The sequence below is a fragment of the Miniopterus natalensis genome, chromosome X (assembly GCF_054644295.1).
Source record: "Miniopterus natalensis isolate mMinNat1 chromosome X, mMinNat1.hap1, whole genome shotgun sequence".
NCBI classification, from domain to species: Eukaryota; Metazoa; Chordata; class Mammalia; order Chiroptera; family Miniopteridae; genus Miniopterus; species Miniopterus natalensis.
The window spans coordinates 9,649,600-9,673,535 of record NC_142103.1 but is presented as its reverse complement, the minus strand read 5'-3'; the positions used below and the strand labels follow the sequence as shown (position 1 = coordinate 9,673,535).

Sequence of the window (23,936 nt, the reverse complement as noted above, 5' to 3'; positions counted from 1 at the left end):
TCCTCAAATTTGTCTACAGATTCAATACAATTCTTATCAGAATCCCAGGCAATTCTCAGAGCGAAGGGGAGAGAGGGAAGGAATTAACCAAAGAACTTATATGCAAAACCCATGGACTCAGACAATAGTGAGGTAAAGGCCTAGGGTGGAGGAGGGAGTGGGGAGGAGGGGGTCAATAAGGGAGGAGGGGACATTTGCAATACTTTCAACAATAAAGATTAATTTCTAAAAAAAGAATGTACAGAAGAAACCAGCATCAAAATAAAAAGAAAACCAAGAGTATGGGAGAACATATTTGCCAATTTCCAAAATATATAAAAATCTCATACAACTCAACAAAAGGAAGACAAACAATCCAATTTAAAAATGGTCAGAGGACCTGAATACACATTTCTTCAAAGAGAACATACAAATGGCCAAGAGACATATGAAAAAATGCTCAATGTCACTCATCTTCAGGTAAATGCAAATTAAAATGACAATGAGGAATCACCTCACACCTCCAGAATGGCTACCATCAACAAAAGACAAGTGCTGGTGAGGATGTGGAGAAAGGGGAACCCTGGTACACCGCTGGTGGGAATGCAGACTGGTGCAGCCACTATGAAAAACAGTGTGGAGTTTCCTCAAAAAATTAAAAATGGAGCTGCCTTTTGACTCAGTGTTCCTACTTCTAGGAATATATCCTAAGAAACCTGAAACACCAACCAGAAAGAATACATGCACCCCTATGCTCATGGCAGCATTATTTACAATAGCTACAATCTGGAAACAGCCCAAGTGTCCATCAGCAGACAAATGGATAAAAAAAACAAAACCCTGTGGTACATTTACACAATGGAATACTATGCAGCTGAAAGAAGAAGGAACTATTATCCTTTGAGACAACATGGAGGGTCTTGGAGATTATTATGCTAAGCAAAATAAGCCAGTCAGAGAAGGACAAATATCGTATCATCTCACCTATATATGGAATCTAATTAAAAAAATAAACTGACAAATAAAACAGAACCAGAGGCATGGAAACATGGAACAGACTAAGGAATCTCAGAGGAGGATGGTGGGAAGAGAATAACCAAAGAACTTATATGCATATATGCATTGCCCATGGACAGAGACAATAGGATGGTGAAGGCCTGGGGTGGGGCGGGAACCAGGTAGAGGGGGTCAGTGGAAACAAAAAAGGGGGACATCTGTAATACTCTTTTTTAAAAATCCTCAACTGAGGATATTTTTTCCATTGCTTTGCAGAGAGAGTAGAAGGGAGAGACAGAGAGAGAGAGAAACATCAATGTGAGAGACACATGGATTGGTTGCCTCCTTTATGCACCCTGACAAGGGTCAGGAATCGAGCCTGCAACCAAGGTACGTGCTTTTGGCTGGAATTAATGCCGGGACCATTCAGCCCAAGGGCCGAAGCTCTAACCACTGAGCAAAACCAGCTAGGGCTGTAATACTCTTTATTAATCTTTATTGTTATAAATACTTTTTTTAAAAAAATAGGCAAAAAAAGAAAAGAATGTATTTTAACCCTCACCTCACACTGTACACAAAGATTAACTCAAAATGTATTAAAGACCTAAATGTAAGTGCTTTTTATGGTCTGAATATGTTCCCCCAAAAGTCATATCTTGAAATCCTACTCCCCAAAGATTATGGTATTAGGAGGTGAAAATTTGAGAGGTGCTTAGGTCATGAGGGTGGAGCCCTTATGAATGGAACTAGTGCCTTATAAAAGAGGCTCAAGAGAGACCTTTAGCCACTTCCACCATGTGAGGAGACCAAAAGAAAGCATAAGCTATAAACCAGGAAGAAAGCTTTCACTCAACCACTTTGACACCTTGATCTTTGATGTTCTTTCCTCCCAAGCTGTGAGAAATAAATTTCTGTTGTTTATAAGCTACGCACTCTGTGCTATTTTGTTATAGCAGCCCAAATGGACTAAGAAAGTTCTAAAACTGTATACTCATAGAAGAAAACATATGGGTATAATTTCATGATCTTGGATTTGGCAAAAGAGTCTTTAATATAATACCAAAAGCATGAGCAACAATAACAAAAAACAGATAAATTGTACTTTACCGAAATTTAAAACATTTTTTGCTTCAAAGCAAAAACTATCAAGGAAGTGCAAACACAACCCAGGGACTGGGAGAAAATATTTGCAAATCATATATCTGGTAAGGACCTTGTATCTAGAATATTAAAAAAAACAACCCTCGTACAATTCAATAATAAAAGAACAAATTTTCCAATTTAAAAATGGGCAAAGGACGTGAATAGACTGAAGATATACAAATGGCCAATAAAAGCACATGAAAATATGCTCTACATCATTATTCATCAGGAAAATACAAATCAAAGCAACAATGAGATGCCACTTCACACTCACCAGGATGGCTGGAATAAAAAAGTCAGAAAACAACAAGTGTTGAGGATGTGGAGAAATCAGAACCCTCATACACTGCTGATGGGAAGGTAAAATAGCACAGCCACTTTGGAAAACAATTTGGAAGTACCTCAAAGGGTTATACATAGAGTTATCATGTGACCCAGTAATTCTACTGCTAGGTATGTACTCAAGAGAAGTTAAAATATATGTCTCACAAAACCTTATACACTATTTTTATAGCAGCATTATTTATAATAACCAAAAGGTGGAAACAACGCAAATGTCCATCAGTGAACAAATGGATAAATAAAATGTGTTGTGTGCATATATTATTTGGCCACAAAAGAATGAAGTACTGATACGTGCTGCAACTTGGATGAACCTCCAAAACATTATGCTTTATAAAAGAATGCACTCATAGAAGTCTACATAGTATATGATTCCATTCACATGAAAATCCAGAATGAGTAAATCTGTAGACAGGAAGTAGATTAGTGGCTGCTTAAAGCAGGGTTGAGGTGTAGGTGAAGGGACAGGTAAAGAGTATCGGGTTTCTTTTGGAGATGAGGCAAAATTCTGAAATTTAATGTTGTGATGGTTTAATATATCTATGAATATACTAAAAATCATTGAATTGTACATTTTAAATGAGTGAATTGTATGATAGAGTTATATCTCAATAAAGCTATTTAGAAAAAAACAAAAAGAAAACTCTGACTGGATGAAAGGTGAAGCAATTAGCCAAGAACATATATGCATAAGTCATAGGCAGAGACAACAGTAAAGTGCTGGCCAGAGGGAAGGGGATAGGAGGGAGGGGGGAAGGAGGAGGGCAAAGGAGGCGTGGTGGTGCGGAGGTCTGTAATAGTGTAAGCGATAAAAATAAAGTAAGAAGGGGGGATTCTACATAAACTTTCCAAGAATTGCCCTTTCTTTGGAGTAAAAATATAGAAATTAAAGAGAGAGAAGTAACAAATTAACATTAATTCATTTACTTCCAAAAACATATAGAGAGTTGTGTACCAGATAGAACATTAATAAATAAGAGAGTCAAAATCCACTTTCAAGGAGCCTACATTCTTTGTTGTTATCAAAAATTTATATCCTGCTTCCTAAGTGTCAGGCATTGTTCTAAGAACAAATATTAACTCTTTTAATCTTTACCAAATCCTATGAATTATTATTATTCCCATTTTACACATGTAGATACAACTGAAGCCTTGATTCAAGCTTCATCTGAACTATTTCAGTGAACTGCCAATGAGTCTTGCTATCTCCAGATTCACCCTCCTATTCCATCTTCCACATTACTGCCAGGGTGATTTTTCTAAAACCAAAACTAAGCACATACTCTTTAAACTCTTCAGTGGCTTTCCATTACCTTTAAAACAAAGTCCAAGTTCTTAACATGGTGAACAATACCATTCATTACCTGACCCTCACCTAACTCTGCAACCTAATTGCTTGCCCCATTTTATTTTACAAAGTCTGTTCCAGCCATGCTGAGCTGCTTTTTGTTTCCCAAACTAGGAAGGAGGCTATATCCCTGGACCTTGGTACATGCCTCTTCTTTTCTCTGGTTTTCCTTTATACCTTCCAACATGCTTCCTGACAAGCATCTACTTATCTTAAAGACTCAGATCAAGCTTTGCTTTCTCAATTAACATTTCCTGAAAAACTTCATCCCAGTAGAATTGACTAGTCCCACTTCTCTTTCTCATTATAGCTTTTATTCCTATCAAGGCACCTGTAATACTTTTTGAATGAACAATTTTAGATATCTGTATCTCCTTACTAAATGATAAGATCATTGAAGTAAGGAAACTAGACTTATTTATTTCTGTACATTGAGCTTCTGACATATTGTCTGAAGCTATAGTACATAGTTATTATATGTTTATTTAATAAGCAAATACATGAGTGAATCAATGAATCAATGAATCAATCAGTCATTGGATCAAGTAATTTAAATTTTCATGACTAAATTGATCAATGAATCAATCAATAGATCAAGTAATCTGAATTTTCTGGAAACATGACTTCTACATTCAGTTTATATTCCTACCCTCTACCAGCTATGATGAGTCAATAGACTTTCATTTTCATATTCCTCATCAGGAGCCTATAATGTTTCTGACCTGAATACATCAAATGACTGTGTGATAAATAATGTTCATAATACTATTTGCCATTTAATGAGTGATTATTGTTTATTGCTTTTCATATAAGTTATTTCATTTCCTTGAACCTGTTTTTTAATCTATAAAAATAAGGTATTATTATGTATTTCATAGGTCTATGTGAAAGTAAATGAGCTAACCCATATATCTATGGATATGTATGTTTCCCCCAAAAATCAAATATGGCAAAATGTCTTCTATCTGAAATTTAGACCTAATCCTGAGATCAACAGACTTGCTTTTATTTTTTTCAGACCCTCAGTTTAAAATAATTCCATGAACATGTATATTTCTTTATCTTCAAGTGTCCTTTTCACTCAGTATTTAATTTGGTCCTGATAACACCCATATGAAGTACCTAGGGTAGGAGTCATTGTTCACAATTTCACAAATGGGATGAGGTGAATAGGCATACTACATAATAAGGCAACTTTGTAACAGAGCCAAGACTGGAACCCAGGTTTCTCCAGATTATTTGCATTTTTATACTGGGGTAATTTATGATAAAGTATCATATTCTAAATTGGGTGTCATTTAGATGAGTGCATTTGGTACAACTCTCTTGTGTCAAACTATTTAAAAAGTTTTTGAAATTAAATCCCACTGCTTGGCTTCAGTTTGCACATAATTTTTTTTCATTGTTGCTAAGTGTTCAAAGTTTCTTCACTCTCATCTTGTGAAAGCATTCTAATTTTCCTCATTGTTTACAATTAGCATGTTATGGGGCTGAAAGTTTTAGGTGAAGTTAACTGCCAAGTCTGCAACTTCTTAACAATGCCCAGTGTGGCATCTTTGGGGGTTAGCAAGAAATAGTTTTTAATTATTGAGCAGTGCCCTGAGGCTAATAATGCCCCCAGAGCCTGGAGGGATCTCTGACATACAAAGCTTCTATAGTTGTTCTGCTTGTCTGGGACCAATCCAAAGCATCACTGGTGAAAATAACATTTTTCCAATTTAAGATGGGAACATAATTTTTCAATGGTAAGAGAAATTTCCTTAGAAATCTGTTTAAAGACTGTTATGAGATGTTTGGCTGGTCAGTCCTCTTAAGAACCTCATCTCCCTTTATTTCTGTTAATCCATAGCTCTTAAATCATGGCTGAGGCCTACTTCATAATATCAGGGAAAGGGAGAAGGCAGAGTTGTCACTTGCCAAATTATGATTATGGATTTATGTATAACTCCAGACAGGCACCCAAAGACTGTGACTAGAAACTGCCTATACTACAGCTTGTTCTTTGGAATCCACTACACACTTTCTTTTGCTCATTCTCTGATTAAGGAGTTTTCAAGAGTACACCAGAAGCAGAGATACTGAAGAGGTCTTCTACTAGTCAAAATCTTTCTAAAGCTGAGAAATGCATTCATACTAGCTCAGTCCCTAACCCCTGCCTTTTTAACTTTGCCCACAGTAGCTCCTGCAATTTAGTGTTCCAGGGCCTTTGTTCAACTGTTAAGATACATCCCTAACCTAAGCTACAGAATCCACAAATATTTCCCTTTTTACCTTAGACCCATATCTTTCCTGCCACCCTTTTACTAGGCCTTAAGATAACTTCTTTAGTTGTCTTGCATATACAAGAAGTATATTTTTGACCCACTATCAAAAAAGAATGCTTTGGATAGGGAAAGTTTGTCTAGAATCAAGGGTGTTATAACTGTTTAGATACATCAGGACCATCTGTGCAGAAGGAGTGGGGGTGAGCATGAGGTATTCATAAAATAATGAAGAAACTAACCTGAATCAAATGGAGAAAACCTGCTGAGGAGTTATGGGAGATAGAGGTGGATGTGGGAATTGATAACATATATCACTGTGTACTTTATCTGCATAGCACTTACTACAGGTGCATATTTACATTCTTTTTTAAAATATATACATATATTTTTAGTTATTATTATTTTTTAAATTTATCTTTATTGTGTGTGTTTTTTTTTGTTTGCTTTTTTTAAATATATCTTTATTGACTTCAGAGAGAGGAAAGGAGAGGGAGAGAGAGAGATAGAAACATCAATGATGAGAGAGTCATTGATCGAGCCCGCAACCTGGGCATGTGCCCTGACTGGGAATCAAACCCCGATCACCTGGATCTAGGTTGACTCTCAACCGCTGAGCCACGCCCAGCCGGGCAAATTTATATTTATTGTTGAAAGTATTATAGGTGTCCCATTTCCCCCCTCAATTGACTTCCTCCACCTTGCTACCACCCCTTCCCCAGGCCTTCACCCTGTCATTGTCTGTGTCTATGGGTTATGCATATATGCATACAACTTCTTTGGTTAATCTCTTCCCACCCTCCACCCCCCTTCCCTCTTTCCTCTGAAATATGAACATCCATTACATGCGTCAATGTCTCTGGATCTATTTAGTTCATCAAATTCTTTTCTTCATTGGCTTCTTCTTAAAGAAGACCCTTCAACATTTCCTGTAGTGCTGGTTTGGTGGTGATGAACTCCTTTAGCTTTTCCTTGTCGGAGAAGCTCTTTATCTGACCTTCAATTCTAAATGATAGCTTTGCTGGGTAAAGCAATCTTGATTGTAGTTCCATGATTTTTATTACTTTGAATATTTCTTGCCACTCCCTTCTGGCCTGCAAAGTTTCTGTTGAGACATCAGCTGACAGTCAGATGGGTGCTCCCTTGTAGGTAACTAACTGCTTTTCCCTTGCTGCTTTTAAGATTCTCTCTTTGGCCCAGCCGAGCGTGGCTCAGCGGTTGAGAGTCAACCTAGGATCCAGGCGATCAAGGTTCGATTCCCAGTCAGGGCACATGCCCGGGTTATAGGCTGCAGCCAATCAATGATTCTCTCATCATTGATGTTTCTATCTCTCTCTCTCCCTCTCTCTTCCTCTCTCTGAAATTAATAAAGATATATTAAAAAAAAAAAAAAAAGATTCTCTCTTTGTCTTTAACCTTTGGCATTTTAATTATGATGTGTCTTGCTGTGAGCTTCTTTGGATTCCTCTTGTTTGGGACCCTCTGTGCTTCCTGGACTTGTAGGTGTATTTCTTTCCCCAGGTAGGGAAAGTTTTCTGTCATTATTTTTTCAAATAGGTTTTCAATTTCTTGATCTCTTTCCTCTCCTTCTGGCACCCCAAAAATACAAATGTTGGGCCTCTTGAAGTTGTCCCAGAGGCTCCTTATACTATCTTTATATTTCTGGATTTTTTTTTTCATTTTGCTCTTCTGATTGGGTGTTTTTTGTTTCTTCATGTTCCAAATTGCTGATTTGATTCTCAGTGTCCTCTACTCTGTTGATTCCTTGTAAATTATTCTTCATTTCAGTGAGTGTAGCATCGATTTTCTCAATTATTTCATCATACTCTTACTAATATCCTTGAGCATCCTTATAACCATTATTCTGAACTCTGTATCTGTTAGCTTGCTTGGATCTATTTCATTTAGTTCCTTTTCTAGAGATTTCTTCTATTCTTTCCTTTGTGACATGTTTCTTTGCCTCTGCATTTTGGCTGCTTCTTGGTGTTTGTTTCTATGTATTAGGTAGAGCTGCTACGTCTCCTGGAATTGGTAGAGTGGCTTTGTGTAGTAGGTGTCCTGTAGGGTCCAGTGGCTCAGCCTCCCCAGTTACCTGGGCTGGGCCTTCTAGGTGCTCCCCTGTGTGGGCTGTGTGCACTGTCCTGTTGTAGTTGAGCCTTGGTTGCTGTTGGTGTCACTGGGAGGAACTGACTCACAGACCAATCAGCTGTGAGGACCAGCTGCAACTACACCCGGAGAGCTGCTGTGCTGGAGAAACCTCTATGGAGCAGGATTTACTTTAGTGGGGCTTTGGTGTTCACCAAGTGCGCCCCTTGAGTGTGTCACTTGTGAATGTGGTAGGGTTGTAATCCAGCATGGTCAAGTCTGACCACCGGGTGCACTGTCTCTGAGGCCTCCCGGGAGATGCAAAGTCAGCCTCTGCCAGTGCCTTGCCCAGGGCCACCCAGTCTGAGCTACACAGCAATCTGTAGATGGCTGCTACTTGTGCTGGGCTTGGAGGTGTCCAGAAGAGGCCAAGCTATGATCCAATGCAGGCTGCCACTAGTGCCAGGCCTGGGGCCACTTATCAAGCCATATGGTGCATGCTGCTGCTTGTTTGAGAGATTTTAGGAAAGTCCTAAGCATGAGGCTTGAGAGGCCACTTGCATAGAAAAGCCCCTGGAAATGGCCTGGATGAGCCTGCAGGTGGGGAGGGGTGTGGCCTCCAGGAATCACAGGGCAGGGCCAAAGGTAAGTCAGGTGCTGGCAATTCAAATATGGCAGCTGCCTGTGGGCTGTGTGTGGGGAGGACTCACCAAAGGAGCAATGACCTCTGCCAGCTCTTCTGCCTGGGAGAAAGCTGCCCCTATAGCTCTTGCCCAGGTTTAAGGCAGGTTAGTTCATCCCCAAGTGTCCCAGGTTCCTTTCAGGCTGCTGCCCAGAGCTGGAGCTCAGAGGGAGTTCGTCTGAGTGAGTCCACTCGTGGGCCCTTAAGAGGAGCTGCTGGGGCTCCCGCAGCTTCTGTGACCCTCAGAGACAGTCCCCGCTATTTCCACAGCCTGGAGTTGTGGGGACATTTCTTCTCAGCCCTGGAGCCCTGGGCTGGGGGCCTGCTGTGGGGCTGGGACCCCCTCACTCCTCCAGGAAACCCCCACCGCCGAGATTCACTCCCCGGTTTCAACCGTGGCCCTGGGTGTGGGCCTTCGGCCCTGTTTCTGGGATTCAGCCCTCATCCGCCCGCATCCCTGCCCCTCCTACTGGTCTCAGTGCTTCTTCAGTTCCCTGGTTGTGGGGCTTCTTTGCAGCCAGATCTCAGGAGGCTCTGAGTGATGGTGGTTCTGTATTTTAGTTGTAATTTTGATGTGGTTGCAGGAGGCAGTGGGTGCAGCCATTACCTACACCACCATCTTGTTTCCTCCTCCTAAAAATATTTTTAAAATATATATATATTTGGAATAATACCATATATTCACTTTTCTATCTTGTTTTTGTAAACTCTATATTGTATTATAAACATTTCATCATGTAATTTAAAATTATTTTGCATAATTATCACATTATAGGATATAACAGTTTGTGAATCATTTTCCTATTTGGGGACATTTCTGTTCCTTTTAAAGTTTCCCCTCATAAATAATTCATTGAATATAGTTTTGCATTACATTCTTGATTGTTTGGTTAAAGTCAGTTTCCTATACCAGACAATATGTTCCATGGAAGTGGGAACCGTGTCTGGATGTGTGCATATGTGTGTGTGTATGTGTGTGTGCCTTTGTATCCTAAGTGCCAAGCACATTGTCTGACACATGATGGGTGCTTGTTAAATATATGTTGAATAAATGTGTAGATGAATGAATGAATGTTAAATGATAGATAAGGAACTGCTGTAATTGACCTTGCATGTCAGGCGAAGAAATACAGACTTTGTACAGTTGAGTAAAAGAGCCCATGGAGGCAGTTTGTGCAGACTGGGGTGGTGGAAGTGGGAATGGAAAGGCAAACATAGGGGTTATTTTAATGCTGAAATAAAAAACACATGCACTCTCTGCTGTGCATGCTCTCAGCTCCCCTTATAGACATTTCTCTACCATCTGCAGGCTCTGTCATGACACCAATTTAATCGGAAAGAACATGAAGAGATTATGGACCAAAACTTTTAAGAAGAATTATTCCTTAGTTCTCTGGAAAGCCAGGAGTGGTATAGAAAAGTTTCATGGTCTCAACAGTCTCCTTTCTCTTTTCTTTATTTGTTTTCCCTACACAAAATTGCTACTTTTTAATAATCAATTAAATATTTTGAAATTGCTTTAAAATATTAATTAAAGCTTTCTTTAAAATATGTAGTAACAACCCAACATTTTCTTTGTATAAAGAACAGTTTGGGGCAAATATTGGTCTATTGGTGTTAATGTCTTTGTAAAATAGAACTCTTTTTAATTTTCAAATTAAAAATGCTACTTTTTATCTTTTTCCCCCCAAAGCTCTGGTTTGACAAATTTTAATTGCCTGTTTGGGATGATGTTCCTGATGCTCTCAAAAGTTAATTGTTTCTTTCCAGTAAAGATCAGAAACTTTGAACTCTATTTGTGAGATAAATGGTCTGGTGGCACTTTGGAACTTCATCTTATTGAAGTTACTGAGCATCTCACCAACTTACTCCCTGCATTTAGAATTGAATCTGAAGAGAATTGGACCCCAGACATTATGTTAGGGTGAGGGTGTAGGATTTATAGATTTAGTTCAGAGCAAAGTATTTTCCCAGAGATACAGCTCTGGTGACAGCTTCCAGATAAACATATAGATTGGTGGATTTTGAACCTAGATGGAGAGAAAAGGATAAATGGCACAATTTCTATAGATCAAGCTGCTCAATTAAAGGCAGGTTCTGGTAGTTATATTTTCTGGATAAGTGAGAGGTAACCTAAATACTTTGGGCTTCAGTTCCAGGATATGCTTTTGAAATGCCGGGGTCTGTTTTCCAGCCTTAGTGGGGAGAGTAACTATCAGATATTTCTGTTGACAGAGGGGTGCACAGGACCTTGGAGTCTTTAGGTTGTATATTTTCATGCTCTTACACTGAAAATAGGTGATGGAGAAAGAGCAAGAAACTGAGTAGGGTGTGTAGAGCCCAAGACATCTACAGGAAGTCATCTGATTTAGTTTACAGCTCTGGGTGCAGCATGTTTTGTAATCATTTTCTTCTTTTAAAAGAAAGGGGAAATTTGGTTTAATTGTGTTCTGGTTCATCAAGATAAGATAATAGATAGATAAATATTGCCAAGAGGCAAAAGATGTCTTATCTAGCAGGTTGAAAATTGTGATAACTTAAGGGCTTTGATGCAAATCATTCAAATCGCCTCAGTCTTCCTTATAAGTTTTCTACAGGATACTGAACAGGATGTACATGGGTCAAATGTCAGTGAAAGAAATGTTTGCCTAAGAAATGAAATAATTTAATTCGATGTCATCACCAAGGGCTGCACATCAAAACGTTTGGCAATTACAATTTGACTTAATACAAAAAAATTTTCTTTCTTCAGAGGTTTCCAGTCATTTGGGAGTTTGAAATTCTGGGAAGGTTTTTGATATCTTGCCAGAAGAGTTTGCAGGAAGATCATAACTGTTCCAAACCTGACAACCCTTGAAAAGTTTTTTTGTGCATTCTCATTCTACTCCATCTACTGGTACTTGAGTGGGACCTCCAATGGTGAGTTGGTAACAGAAAAAGGCTCCAATTGCTTTCCTCATACCTCCCTTTGTATTCAGTCTCTAACCATTTAGCAGACATGGGCAACCTCCAAGAAGGTAAGGGGCAGCCATTAGTTGAAAGGAAAGCCAGGTTGTATAAATTTTTCAGGTGACAAGACTAAGAATAAGATGGGAAACATGCTAGGCTCCGTTTGCCAGGAATCTTTTAATAATTATTCTAGGATGAGACAATCAGCACTGACTTTTGAGGGCAGAGCCCAGATTAAGTGACAAACAGGCCACTCAATTTAGATGCTGAGTAGTCTTCAAGTGTGAGAGAGAAATTGTCATCAATTTTAGTTCCATAGGTCCAAACACAGTACTAATGAAGGCAAGGTCATAAATTTGATCACAATCTCTATCAGTAAGCTTAATACCACTTAAAAAACAAATCTTCCCACAGCCATAGAGTAATCAATTTTTATTCAAATAGCTCCTCAATTTATTATACTGGGCTCATGAGAGACTGAAGGATAGACTATATTTTTATTATTAATATCTCCTCAATATTAGACAAACAAAATGCATCCTGCAGCTCATTAGGAATAATAGATTAATATAATTATATTACATAATTAATGTATAATTAATATACATTTATCAATATTTAATATTTAACAGCACAATCAGTGTGTTTTATAGATTTCTAAGAACAACAGGGGCTTTTAAACGGCATAACAGTCACCTGTCTACTTCTATGCAAAACCAGTTCATTCTCCCCGCTGCAGCCTCCTATCATCTTTCTAGATATTAACTGTGAATAACCCATGTATAAATAATTGAGAGTTAAATATATACCATTTAAATAAATGTAAGATATTTTCATACTAACTTAAAATATAACAGTCTTCGGGGCACTGTTTCACCTAGCCATATGTCTCTCATCTTCATGCATGTCTCTCTGTGGAGATCATTATTTGAATTTTCACTTGAAACAGTGGAGGCAATCAAAGTCTCAGGATAAATGAAGGCAGAACTAGCATTAGATCTCTTAAGCTCTGAGGACACTCCTGTGAAGGCAGGTCACCATCTTCTCCATCTCTTATATGTGTTTGTCACTTCACAAGTGGCATTTGCTTTCATATCTATGGATTTACAGTTCTTGTGTACTTAGCCTGAGATGCTGAACAGGGTAGAGAAGAAGAAACAGGGATAGCTAACCTGTATAGGGAAGTGGGGGAGTTTTGGAATCTTCTTTGCTAAAGACTTTTCAGGACAAGTGGCTCTCCCATTTCAGAGATGGTTAGAGATACTCTATCCCTTAGCAAACACCTTCTCTAGCTTTTCCAACAATGGAGGAAAATGTAATAGATTCCTCATACTCTGAGAAGTATTAAGGTTTATTTTGGTTGTGTCTTTTTTTGTTGTTTTGTTTTTGCTGGGTTTTTTTTTGTGTGTGTGTTTGGTTTTTTGTTATTTTTTTTTTTTTTTTGAGAGAAATCAGAGAATCCTAGCATGTTAAAGCTGGGAGAGCTCATAGAGATCACTTAATTTAACCAGATTGCAAATAAAAATTTAGGCAAATAAGGGGAAGAAACTTCTCCGGAGACATAGCCAGTGAATAGCAGAAGCTTCAAGGAAGGGATTCGGAAAGAGAAGACAAAGGTAGTCCCATGAAGGAACACATATACATTAAGGGGTGGCTGGCATATAAACAGCAATGTCTAGGGGAGAGGCAGGTGGAAAAAAGAGAGGTTATTCTTTACTATGGAACAGCTAAAGAGTTCCATTCACACATTCATTCAACAAATAATTCTTGAGCACCTTTCATGTACCAGACACTATTTTATGTTTGGGGCATATACCAGCAACCTAAACAGGCAAAACTCCCTGACTTCATTAAGCATATATTTTAGTTGAAACAATCAATTATATGTAATTAATAGATAAAAATATACAATGTGCTAGAAGTAATAATTCTAAGGAGAAAAATAATGTAAGAAATAAAGATATGAAATGCCAGGGACTAGAGATGAACTTTTAGGCAGGGTGGTCAAAGAAGGACTCATTGAAAAGATGCCTTGTGAGTAAAGACCCGAGGTAAGTGAGAAGGTAAGTCATGCAAGGATCTGGGTTTCATAAATATGGAGCAGCAAGATAAAAAAGATCAAAGCTCTGAGACAGAGATGAGCTGAATATTTAAGAAACAGTAAGCAGGCCAGTGTGACTTGAGCCAAGTGAGCAAGAAAAAGAGTGGTAGGAATGGGGTTATGGGAACATAAACCACATGATGCCTAATAGGTCATTATAAGGAGATTAGTGTTTAATCAGGTTAAAATGGGAAGCTACTGACATTTTGTAATAGAAGAGTGACAAGATCTGACTTACAGTTAAACTGAATCATGTAAACTGAATGGGGGCAGAGACAGAAACAAGGAAATCAATAAGGAAATTACTGACAAAAGTCAGATGAGAGATGAGTAATGATGATTATTTCAAATAAAGGATAGCAGTCGAAATGGCAAGAGGAATAGTTAGATTTTTTCATATATGTGACTGTCTAGGACTTTATATGTTCATTTATTCATTCTGTCCTCAATAAATTTACATTTGAGTGAGAGACAAAAGAATAAACAAGTAATCAAATCATTAATGTAATTTCAGATATCGGAATATGCTATAAAAATCAAACAGACTGAGGAGAGAGTGGAGAGGGTAGAAAAAGAGAGTCTTTAAAGTTAGGCTGGTTACTAAAGCCCTCTCTTTGTCATCCATACTTTTAGAAACATCTCATCAGATTTTCACAGCTCAAACTGAGGCTCAGCAAACACAGAACAGAAATACACAGAAGTTGGAAGTGTAACTTCAACCACTGATATTAGCAGAGGGTTTTCACAGACCTCAAGGGTGCCATGAGATACTCCATTTACATACTATTAATTCAAATCAAAGAAGTACTTTGCAGCACTCTATGCCAAGCCATGGTAGATACTAGCACAATGGGAAAATGGAGGCCTGAACAATCTGAGTGACAGACAAACACAAGAATAGGCAATTTTATCCAAGACTGTCAGAGGTCACCTCTTGGTGGATATTAATAACTCAAGGTGACTGATGAATTAGATTTGTCTTGTAAAATGAAGAACAAGTGAGAGAAAAATGAAGATGGCCTCCTTTTCCTTTCTTCTTCCTTGGAAAAACTGATACAAGAAGTCATCTGTAGTAAGAAGTTGAAGAACTTTTCATACAACTTATTTCAAAATGGTGGGGAATTTGCTATTTTCCAGAGGAGGGGAAGATTTTTAGCTTTGCCTCTGTTCTCATTATACTTGTCCCATTTGTATTTCATATCTTTTGAAAAGGAAGAAGAGAATGATTCTGTACACCCCAATTATTTCCTCCTTTCTCACAGCATCCCTCCATCTTTACTCTCATCCTTTCAGGTAAAATTAGGCAAGTGGGAAGAATGGCCATGAACAATGCTACAACAGTGTTTGAGTTTTTCCTTATTGGAATCTCTAACTATCCTGAGTGGCGAGTCACATTTTTCACATTGGTGCTAATAACTTACCTCACCATATTGTTGGGGAATGGATTTATCATCATTCTTATCCACATTGACCCACGCCTCCACACTCCAATGTACTTCTTTCTTAGTAACTTGTCTTTCTTAGACCTTTGCTATGGAACAGTCTCCATGCCCCAGACCTTGTTGCATTGTTTTTCTACACATCCCTACCTTTCTTATCCAAGATGTTTGACCCAAATGAGTGTCTCCTTGTTCTTGGCCACAGCAGAGTGCCTCTTACTGGCTGTGATGGCCTATGACCGTGTGGTTGCTATCAGCAATCCCCTACGCTACTTTATGGTCATGAATGGTCCAGTGTGTATCTGGCTGGCTGCCACCTCATGGGGGGCATCACTTGTGCTCACTGCCATGCTCATCTTATCCCTGCATCTGCACTTCTGTGGGGTTAATGTCATCAACCACTTTGTCTGTGAGATTGTCTCCCTGCTCAAGCTGGCTTGTTCTGATACCAGCCTCAACGAGCATATGATCCTCATCACAGGTATCTTCACCTTGCTCCTACCCTTTGGGTTTGTTCTTCTCTCCTATGTCCAAATTGCCACTGCTGTCTTAAAGATTCGCTCAGCCCAGGGTAGACACAAGGCTTTGTCTACCTGTGGTTCTCATTTGACTGTAGTGTCAATCTTCTATGGCACAGCCATCTCCACATACATGAAACATCAATCCAAGTCATCCCCTAACCTAGACAAGTTTATCTCAGTGTTTTATGGGGCTGTGACACCCATGCTGAACCCTCTAATATACAGCCTGAGGAACAAAGACGTTAAAGAGGCAATGAGAAAAGTTATGGCAAAAAGAGAATAAGTTTTTCTTTGCTTCTAAACTTCTAAAATAATACTCAGCTACATCTCCACTGAAGATAAAAATGTTTAAAGTGTCTGACTTTACCCTTAGTAGAGTGGGTGATTGTCATATGAGAAGCTTCAGGAAATATTCTTACCCCAAAATATTATCCCTCCTGAGACTTGAATTTCTGTTACAGACATTACTTTTACTCTTTCTTTACATATGACACATTAGTGGTCACACATAAAGTTACTCAACTTCAGGCAACTAATCTTATCAGAATCATTTTCTCAGACACAGAAGAGACCTAAGCAGCAAGAGAATCTCTTATGACTATTATCAGGAGACAAGAGATAACTGAAATTTAAAAAAAAAAAAGGACAAAAATTGGTATAATAAAAAGCCAGATGACAAATATCAGAAATTGTCCAACTTTACTGAGGGCAAGTCCTGTTGTGAAAGCATAATTTCCTTGCTCCACTTAACCTCAAAATCATGAGAAAATTGTATCACAGACATTTCCTAAATTTGTGTGGAACATTTTTCTAAATTTCTTTCAAATCTATCATTTTGTTTTATGTTCCTAATACATCTATGAAATTAGTAAGAGAGACACCAAAATTCTCCCCATGTTAATGATGGCAAAACCGAGACCCAAAGGAGTTGAGAATTTTCTAAAGTTATACATAGTTGGTAGTGGAATAAAAATTAAAATGCAGATGACATATATGCCACCACTGAGCTTTTTCAAATTGGAATCATAGAATTATTAATGCAGTTAACATTTATTGAGTACTTATCACATATAATTCTCACAACAATTTGATGAAGTAGTGCTATTATCAACAATATTAGGTGTGAGGAAACTGAGGCTCCTGAAGGTTAAGTGATCTTCCCATAGCCACAAAACCTGTAGATAGTAGAGCCTGTATTTAAATCTAGGCCTGGCTGACTGCAGATCCCATTCATTGTATCCAAACTACAGAGACCTTGGAAATTATTTAATGCAGTGATTTTAATCAATTTTGTCATGGTATAATTTATGTACAATGACTTTTATCCAATTACAGTGTGTAAGTTTGTGCATTTTGACAGATGCTCACAGCATCAACACCACAATCAAGCTACTTGATAATTCCATCAAATACAAAAGTTTCTTTGTTCCCTTTTGTAGTTCACCCCCTTCTTTCATTCCCAATCCCTGGCAACCACTGATCTGATTTTTTTTTTTTACTATATGTTAGTTTTGATTTTGTAGAATTGACTATAAATGGAATCATACAGTATGTACTTTTTGTGTATGTTTTCTCTTAGCATGCTTTTGAGGTTCATCCATGTTGTTGCATGCATCAGTAGTTTGTTACTTTTTATTGCTGAATAATATTCCATTGTACACTTTTACCACATTTAAAAAAATCCATTTCTTGTTGATGTACATAATGCAGTGGTTTTTAAACTTTAGTTTACATGGCTCAGTTATGGTACAATGAACATGTCAATGGAGGTAAAATTTTCTGTGAACAATTTCATTTGAAAATGAGTTCTAAAACTGAAAGAAAAGGTTTTGGCAAACAAGAATCTACTACATATCTCTCATCTTAAATGAAGATTCAGAGGCTCAGTGAATAGGGTATAAGTTTCCCAGGATCATGAACATTTTGGAAGCAGATTTACAGCTAAATTCCAGGTGTCCGTTCTCCTGGTCTCACTTTACTTTGGTTAATTCCAACAAACATAATGAAGTCATCTCCAAAACAGCTTGATGGAGAACCAGAGACAGATAAGTAGGAAAAAACTGATGTGCAGCACCTAGGTGTGAAGCAAGGCACTATTGAACAAGCGTATATCCAGTTCATTACTCAGCCCCTGACTGCTGGGAATAGATGTGACATTTTGTGGTGTAGCAAAAGGAGTATCAGACATACAAGAGACTTGTCTCACATGCTTACTAACTAAACGAAAGAAAAAAATGAGAATGAATAAACCACTTATCAAAATAGCCTGATTTTCAAATAAACGTAACATTTATTCAAGTTCTATCTATAATACATTATTTTTAAAGATTATTGCATCCTCAGCCATTGAAACTATGCTTTAATATCAAGACACAAAAAATATTTAGGAAAAAGCAAAATGACTTCAGTCTTTGATTTATTTATTCAACAAATATTAACTTTCTACTTTCAGCCAGGCACTGTGCTAGTTGCTAGGGCAAGTTTTAGCCTTAATGCAAAATTGAAATAAACATTTCAAATTAACAATGTGAAAGAAATAAAAGAGAAAAAACTCATGGACTTGGACAACAGTGTGGTGATTTCTGGGGATGGGGGAGCTGATGGATAGAGGTGGAGGAGGGTATGGGGGGATAAATGGTGATGGACAGAGACTTGACTTGGGGTGGTGATCACACAATACAGGGTACAGATGATGTGTAGTAGAATTGTGTACCTGAAACCTGTATAATTTTTTTCACCAGTGTCACCCGAATAAATTCAATAAAAAAATTTATAGGAAAAAAGTAACATTGTGAAATTGGTAAGATTAATAAAATTGTAGAGAAAAAAATAATAGAGCCTTCAGGTAGAGAGAAATTCAGAAATTAGGGGGAATGCTAAGAGTACTCATTTTAATGACCCTGAATTTGGGGGCAAAAATATTCCATTCTCTGTTACAGGTCTGTTAACAGCTTAAAATGAGAATCATGTTTTCTATAATGGTGCCCACATCACAAAATGGTAGTTCTGTCATTAGGTGCTTTGTCTCTTTATTGAATTGGTACAGGCACAGCCTACAGAGAGTGACACAGTGAGAGTCTAAAGATGGGGGCTGTGAAATTGATTCTGCAACTAACTATGTATGTCGCCTTAGTTATATCACTGTATGGGCCTCAAATTTCTTCATCAAAATAATAATAAGGTTGAGTTTTGTTACCTAAGAACCTCTCTAGTTCTAACATTCTATGTCTAGGTGTTATTTTATATAAATTTTCTTTCTTTTCTTAACAACTAGAATCATATGATTAATTTACTCTGCAACTTTCTTTTTCCACTTGACAATATATTATGGACATTCCTCCAAATCAATATTTATAGATCCAACTGCCTGACTTTAAATGTTAGCTTTGATTGAAAAAGTAGGTGCACATAGCAGCTAGTTAGCACAGCTATGTCCCTACCAGCACTAACATTCTGTTTCTAGGCATTTAAACCCCAAAGGCCATCTAATTCAATACTGATATTAAGCTATTTTAAATATAAGCTCTTTGTGGGTGTTTTGAAATAAAATCAATTCTGGATTGTTGAAAACTCCTAAGGTTGAATATCACTTCTCCACATGATCAATCACAGCCAACACAACATTCCACTGTGCACCCTGCATCTCAGGCAGCTGGGAAGTGAAGTTTACCTTGCTTCACTCTGGAAAGCAAATAAAGATTGGTTTGAAACTAAGATAACTTTCTCAGAAATTGAGGAGAAAGCTTGCAACTGTAAAATAGGCTTCAAATAATATTTTCTAATGGGGATTTAAGGAAAAAACGACACCATGTCCCATTCATAGGATTTGAGATTTCAGTTGAAGAGAGGCAGTGGAGTATAGCTAGTCACTGTCTATGCTTTGATCTCTATACCTAGGTAGGCTAATAATAGTACTTACCTGGGTAATCAGGTTTGATCGTGTTGGTATTGACAGAAACCATCCTAGTTATTTCAGGTAGGAATTAGAGGCCTACAAAAATTGTTTTAAAGGCTATGAGAGGGATGGTAAGGGAATATTGCCAATAACCTCATACAGTTGCAAGAATTTCAGGAATCTTGGGATGTTTTAGGGATATTATGAAACTGCTACCAATGATGTCACTGAAGCAAGTGTTTTTTGGGAGAATGCTCTGATACTGCTTAAAACTCTGTTTGACAAAGTCTACACACCTAAACATGATGTCAAGAGGAGCAAAACTGGTGTCTACTTCTGTTGCGCTTGCCAAGTTTCCTGCAAGTACCTCTTACGGGTGAAATCCAAAACTGAACTTTACTGACAAGGGAGTTTGGGAAAGGTAGTTTCTAAGTTTTACAGGTGAAAGCTGAAAAGGTGTTGAATATGACTTCATCGATTGGTTATGAAAATTATATGGCTCAATTCATGTAAAGCATTTAGAAAAGTGCCTAGCCTATAAAGAACAATAAATGTTAGTTGTCAGTATAATGTCTAGATCACATGAGCTTAAAATGCCAGAAATTGAAGTGCCCACTTGCTTCCTAAATAGCACATTCCAAGGCTGCTCCTTCACTGGTGCATTCAAGCATCCATAAATATGTCACTCATTCAGTACTTATTTATAATCTCCTACCATACAGCATGTGCTATGCTATTGCCAGGATGCAGTGGCAAAGGAAGTGTATTTATTTCCTACCCTCAAAGAATTGACTGCCTCTGTGGGAAGAAAGATGTACACAGGCAACATTACTGTGTGGGTTTATAAAGTTTATAAAGCGCTTTACACACTTTACAATTTATCTTATTCTTTAACATATAGTATCTCAAGTCATTTAAATAATGAGATAAGCAAACAGGCATTATTATCTATATTATAAAATTCACATTTACAGATGATGAAAAGATTTAGAGAGGCTGTAATATTATTAAGGTCAATAGTTATTGACAGGACTAGGATTAGAAACACAATTCTCCTAGAGTTATTGTGATCATTTTGAAATGTATGTAAATATCTAATCATAATGTTGTAAACCTGAAATCAGTGTAATGTTATATGTCAAATATACATCAATTTAAATTTAAATTAAATTAAAAATTTTAAAAATAATAAATTCTGATGCCTAGATGCTCTTTTTGTTGGGAGCCTGATGGATTCAGGGAGTCCTTGGAAAAGAGGAGTAGGAAGAAGGCAAGATTGTTGCTGAGGAGAGAAAAGAAAAAAACACTGTTTTTAGATTATCTAGTTAAAAACCTCACACTGACACTTAGGAGTTATATGACCTTGGGCAACTTTCTGTCTCAATTTCATCTTCTATAACAGGAAGACAATCATAGGACTGGCCTCATAGGGTTGTTAAGATGATTAAATCAGTTTATTTATATAAAATGTTGAGAACTATGGTTGAGACATAGTAAGTCTTTAGTAAACAGTCCCTATATTTATTATTGTTATTTAGAATCATTATTATTATTAAATTCTCAATTGACTCAAATGTAGTTGGTGCTCATCTCACTAGGTGTCTTCTCTCTCTCCTATTTTCCCCCACTAGTAATATGCATAGTAACTGCTTCTGGTTAAGTGTGAGCAGCAGGTCAAGCACTTTTTCAGTACTACATCATGATGGAATGGAAAAAGCACATGATTAGGCGTCAAGAAGTCTGGATTCTAGTCTCGGTTCTTCCATTAATGAGCTATGAAACTTTGGGTGAATCACTTAACCTCTCTGGACTGCCTCTATCAAACAGGGGAAAATATATTCCTTAACCTAAGAATGTTTGAAAGATCAAATGAGATCATAGATGTTAGATGTTAAAAGTTAAAAGCACATTACAAATGCCACATGATAGTATGTTCATTATCCTCAAAGTTAGCCTCTGCAGCTCCTTCTCATTTACCCTTAACAACCACTCACTCACTGAATCTTGACTCTTGCTTTGAAATGTCTTCCAAATCCATGCCCTATTCTCTGCCCTCAGTGCATCTGTCCTAGTCCACAGTCTCATCATCCTTTAACAGGATAAATGTTACAAGCTCCTACTTAATTTTCTCTAGTCCAGTCTTTTTTCTCTCGAAACTAGCCATCCAATCTGTGTCTCCAGAGTGATTGTGCTAAAAGGAAAAATACCATCATGTTAATCCTCCCTCTACAATCCCTCTGCAAGATTAGAAACTCCCAATGGCTCCTTATTGCCTATAAGATATGCAGAATTAATTGAGGCCCCTGCTAATGTTTTTTATCCTCAGTGTCTACTTAATCTCCACAAATCCCATGCTCCAGGAAGACAATAGTGTACATTGTTCTATGCCATTTTATATAAAGGATTTGAGCATCTGAGGATTTTGGAATCTGCTGAGAATCTTGAAACCAAGTGCCCGTGGATACTGACAGACAACTAAGTAGTTAAATTTTGGGTAAGACAAAAGTTATTCATGGATTTTTTTCTGTGCAGAGGTCAGTGCCTCTAACTCCTGCATTGTTCAAGGATCCACTGTATTTTCTTTCTCTGGACCTTTTATGCATGTATGCCACTGCATATCTTATTTCATCTGCCTGCTGTGCCCTTTATGTTTTCTATGCCTGGTAAAATTTTAGTCTCATCATTCAAGGGCCAGATCTAATGGCATTTCTTCAGTAAAGCTCTTCCTAGTGCTCATCCCATTCTGTTTAACCCCAGAAGTGACTTAATTCCATTTCTTTTGCTTAATAGCATTTTGTTCATCCATAAATTTAACATCTTTCATGTTGTTTTATAATTAGTTATTTTGGAGTGTTATCCCCAATTAGACAAGAATCTTATTGAGAGCAGGAAGTGTGTTTAATTCATCCCTGTCTCCCTAGCATAGCTCCTGGTGGCACAGAGAACTTGCACAATAAGAATTGGTTAAATGAGTAAATGTCAAACCAATACTAAATATTTACTCTCAACTCTATCCTTATATCATAGCAAGCATTTTTTCAATTACAGTTTACATTCAATATTAACATTGCAAACATTTTGAGAGCACTCAACTAGAGTATTTGCAAAGATATGTCATTCTTATCCCCTAAAATATTGATATCTAAGTTGGAAATTTTAACAAGGATACATGTAAAAATGATAAACAAGAACATCATATATTCAGAGCACAACTGGGCAAGTAATCAATAAAGTAGAACTATTATAATTAGTCACATACTCAGATGAAGTAAATCAAAAAGGCAGTGAATAAGAGGATGCAGGATTATATTTAGACAGCAACAGTTTGTACGGCACCTCAAAACTAATCTAGGAAAGTTTTAGAAAAAAAAAGTAGGATTTCCAGAAACTTCAAATCAAACATGGCTGGGATGGACATGGGGAAGTCAGAAAAAAAGGAAGAGGAAGAGGATACCTCTAGCAAACACTGTTTACAGAATTTACCTGAATGCTTGATTTAACGCTTTCATTGAGTCCCAACAGATAGTGGCAACATCTCCTTTCCATTCATTACTTTCTTCAGTTACTCTTACTGGGAACTCTCCCAAGAAACACAGGACTATGAGTAATCACCCTAGGGAAGACTCTGCTCCCTGGTAACTTAAGAGGGGAAATGGAATTGGTGGTGTTGGTCAAAGTTTTATTTTATTGTCACTAATAAGTATTGGAATTAGTGGGCAAAAGCTACTTATATTTTAATAACTTAGAAATAACATTCCCAAATGAATATACAGCTTCAACTCAGTAGCATGATTTAATTGCCTTTTAGGGACCTGGTCCTTGAAATCTCTTCAGTAAAATCACTTCTTTGGAACCTGAATGAGTAAATTCAGAAGGTAGTAGCAGAGGATGTTTAAGATTCTTCTCTCCTTTTCTGTTCATATTTTTGACCATTTGGAGTCCCGGTTTCTAAAATATTTAGCATAATTAAGGTATGAGTGAAAAAAGTATACCCTGTCTTTTAGAACAAACCAACATATACATGTGGAATGCTCTATTTTGACATGGATTTCCCAGGATGCACCTATATAACTCACTCTGCTTGAAAGACTCCAATCCTTCAGTGAGCTGATGATCCTGCAACACATAAGGGACTATAACAACACCACTCTTTAACACCTTAGTGCTTGGGGAGTTTTATGCTATTCGGGTGAGT

General features: G+C 37.5%; 1 protein-coding gene across 1 annotated transcript; it reads left to right on the top strand.

Moving 5' to 3' along the window:
- Positions 1-15,202: 15,202 nt before the first annotated feature.
- Positions 15,203-16,129, top strand: LOC107525774 (olfactory receptor 13H1-like). The gene has a single exon (XM_016198016.2). The coding sequence runs from the start codon at positions 15,203-15,205 to the stop codon at positions 16,127-16,129; it is 927 nt and encodes a 308-aa protein (XP_016053502.2).
- The last annotated feature ends 7,807 nt before the right edge of the window (positions 16,130-23,936 follow it).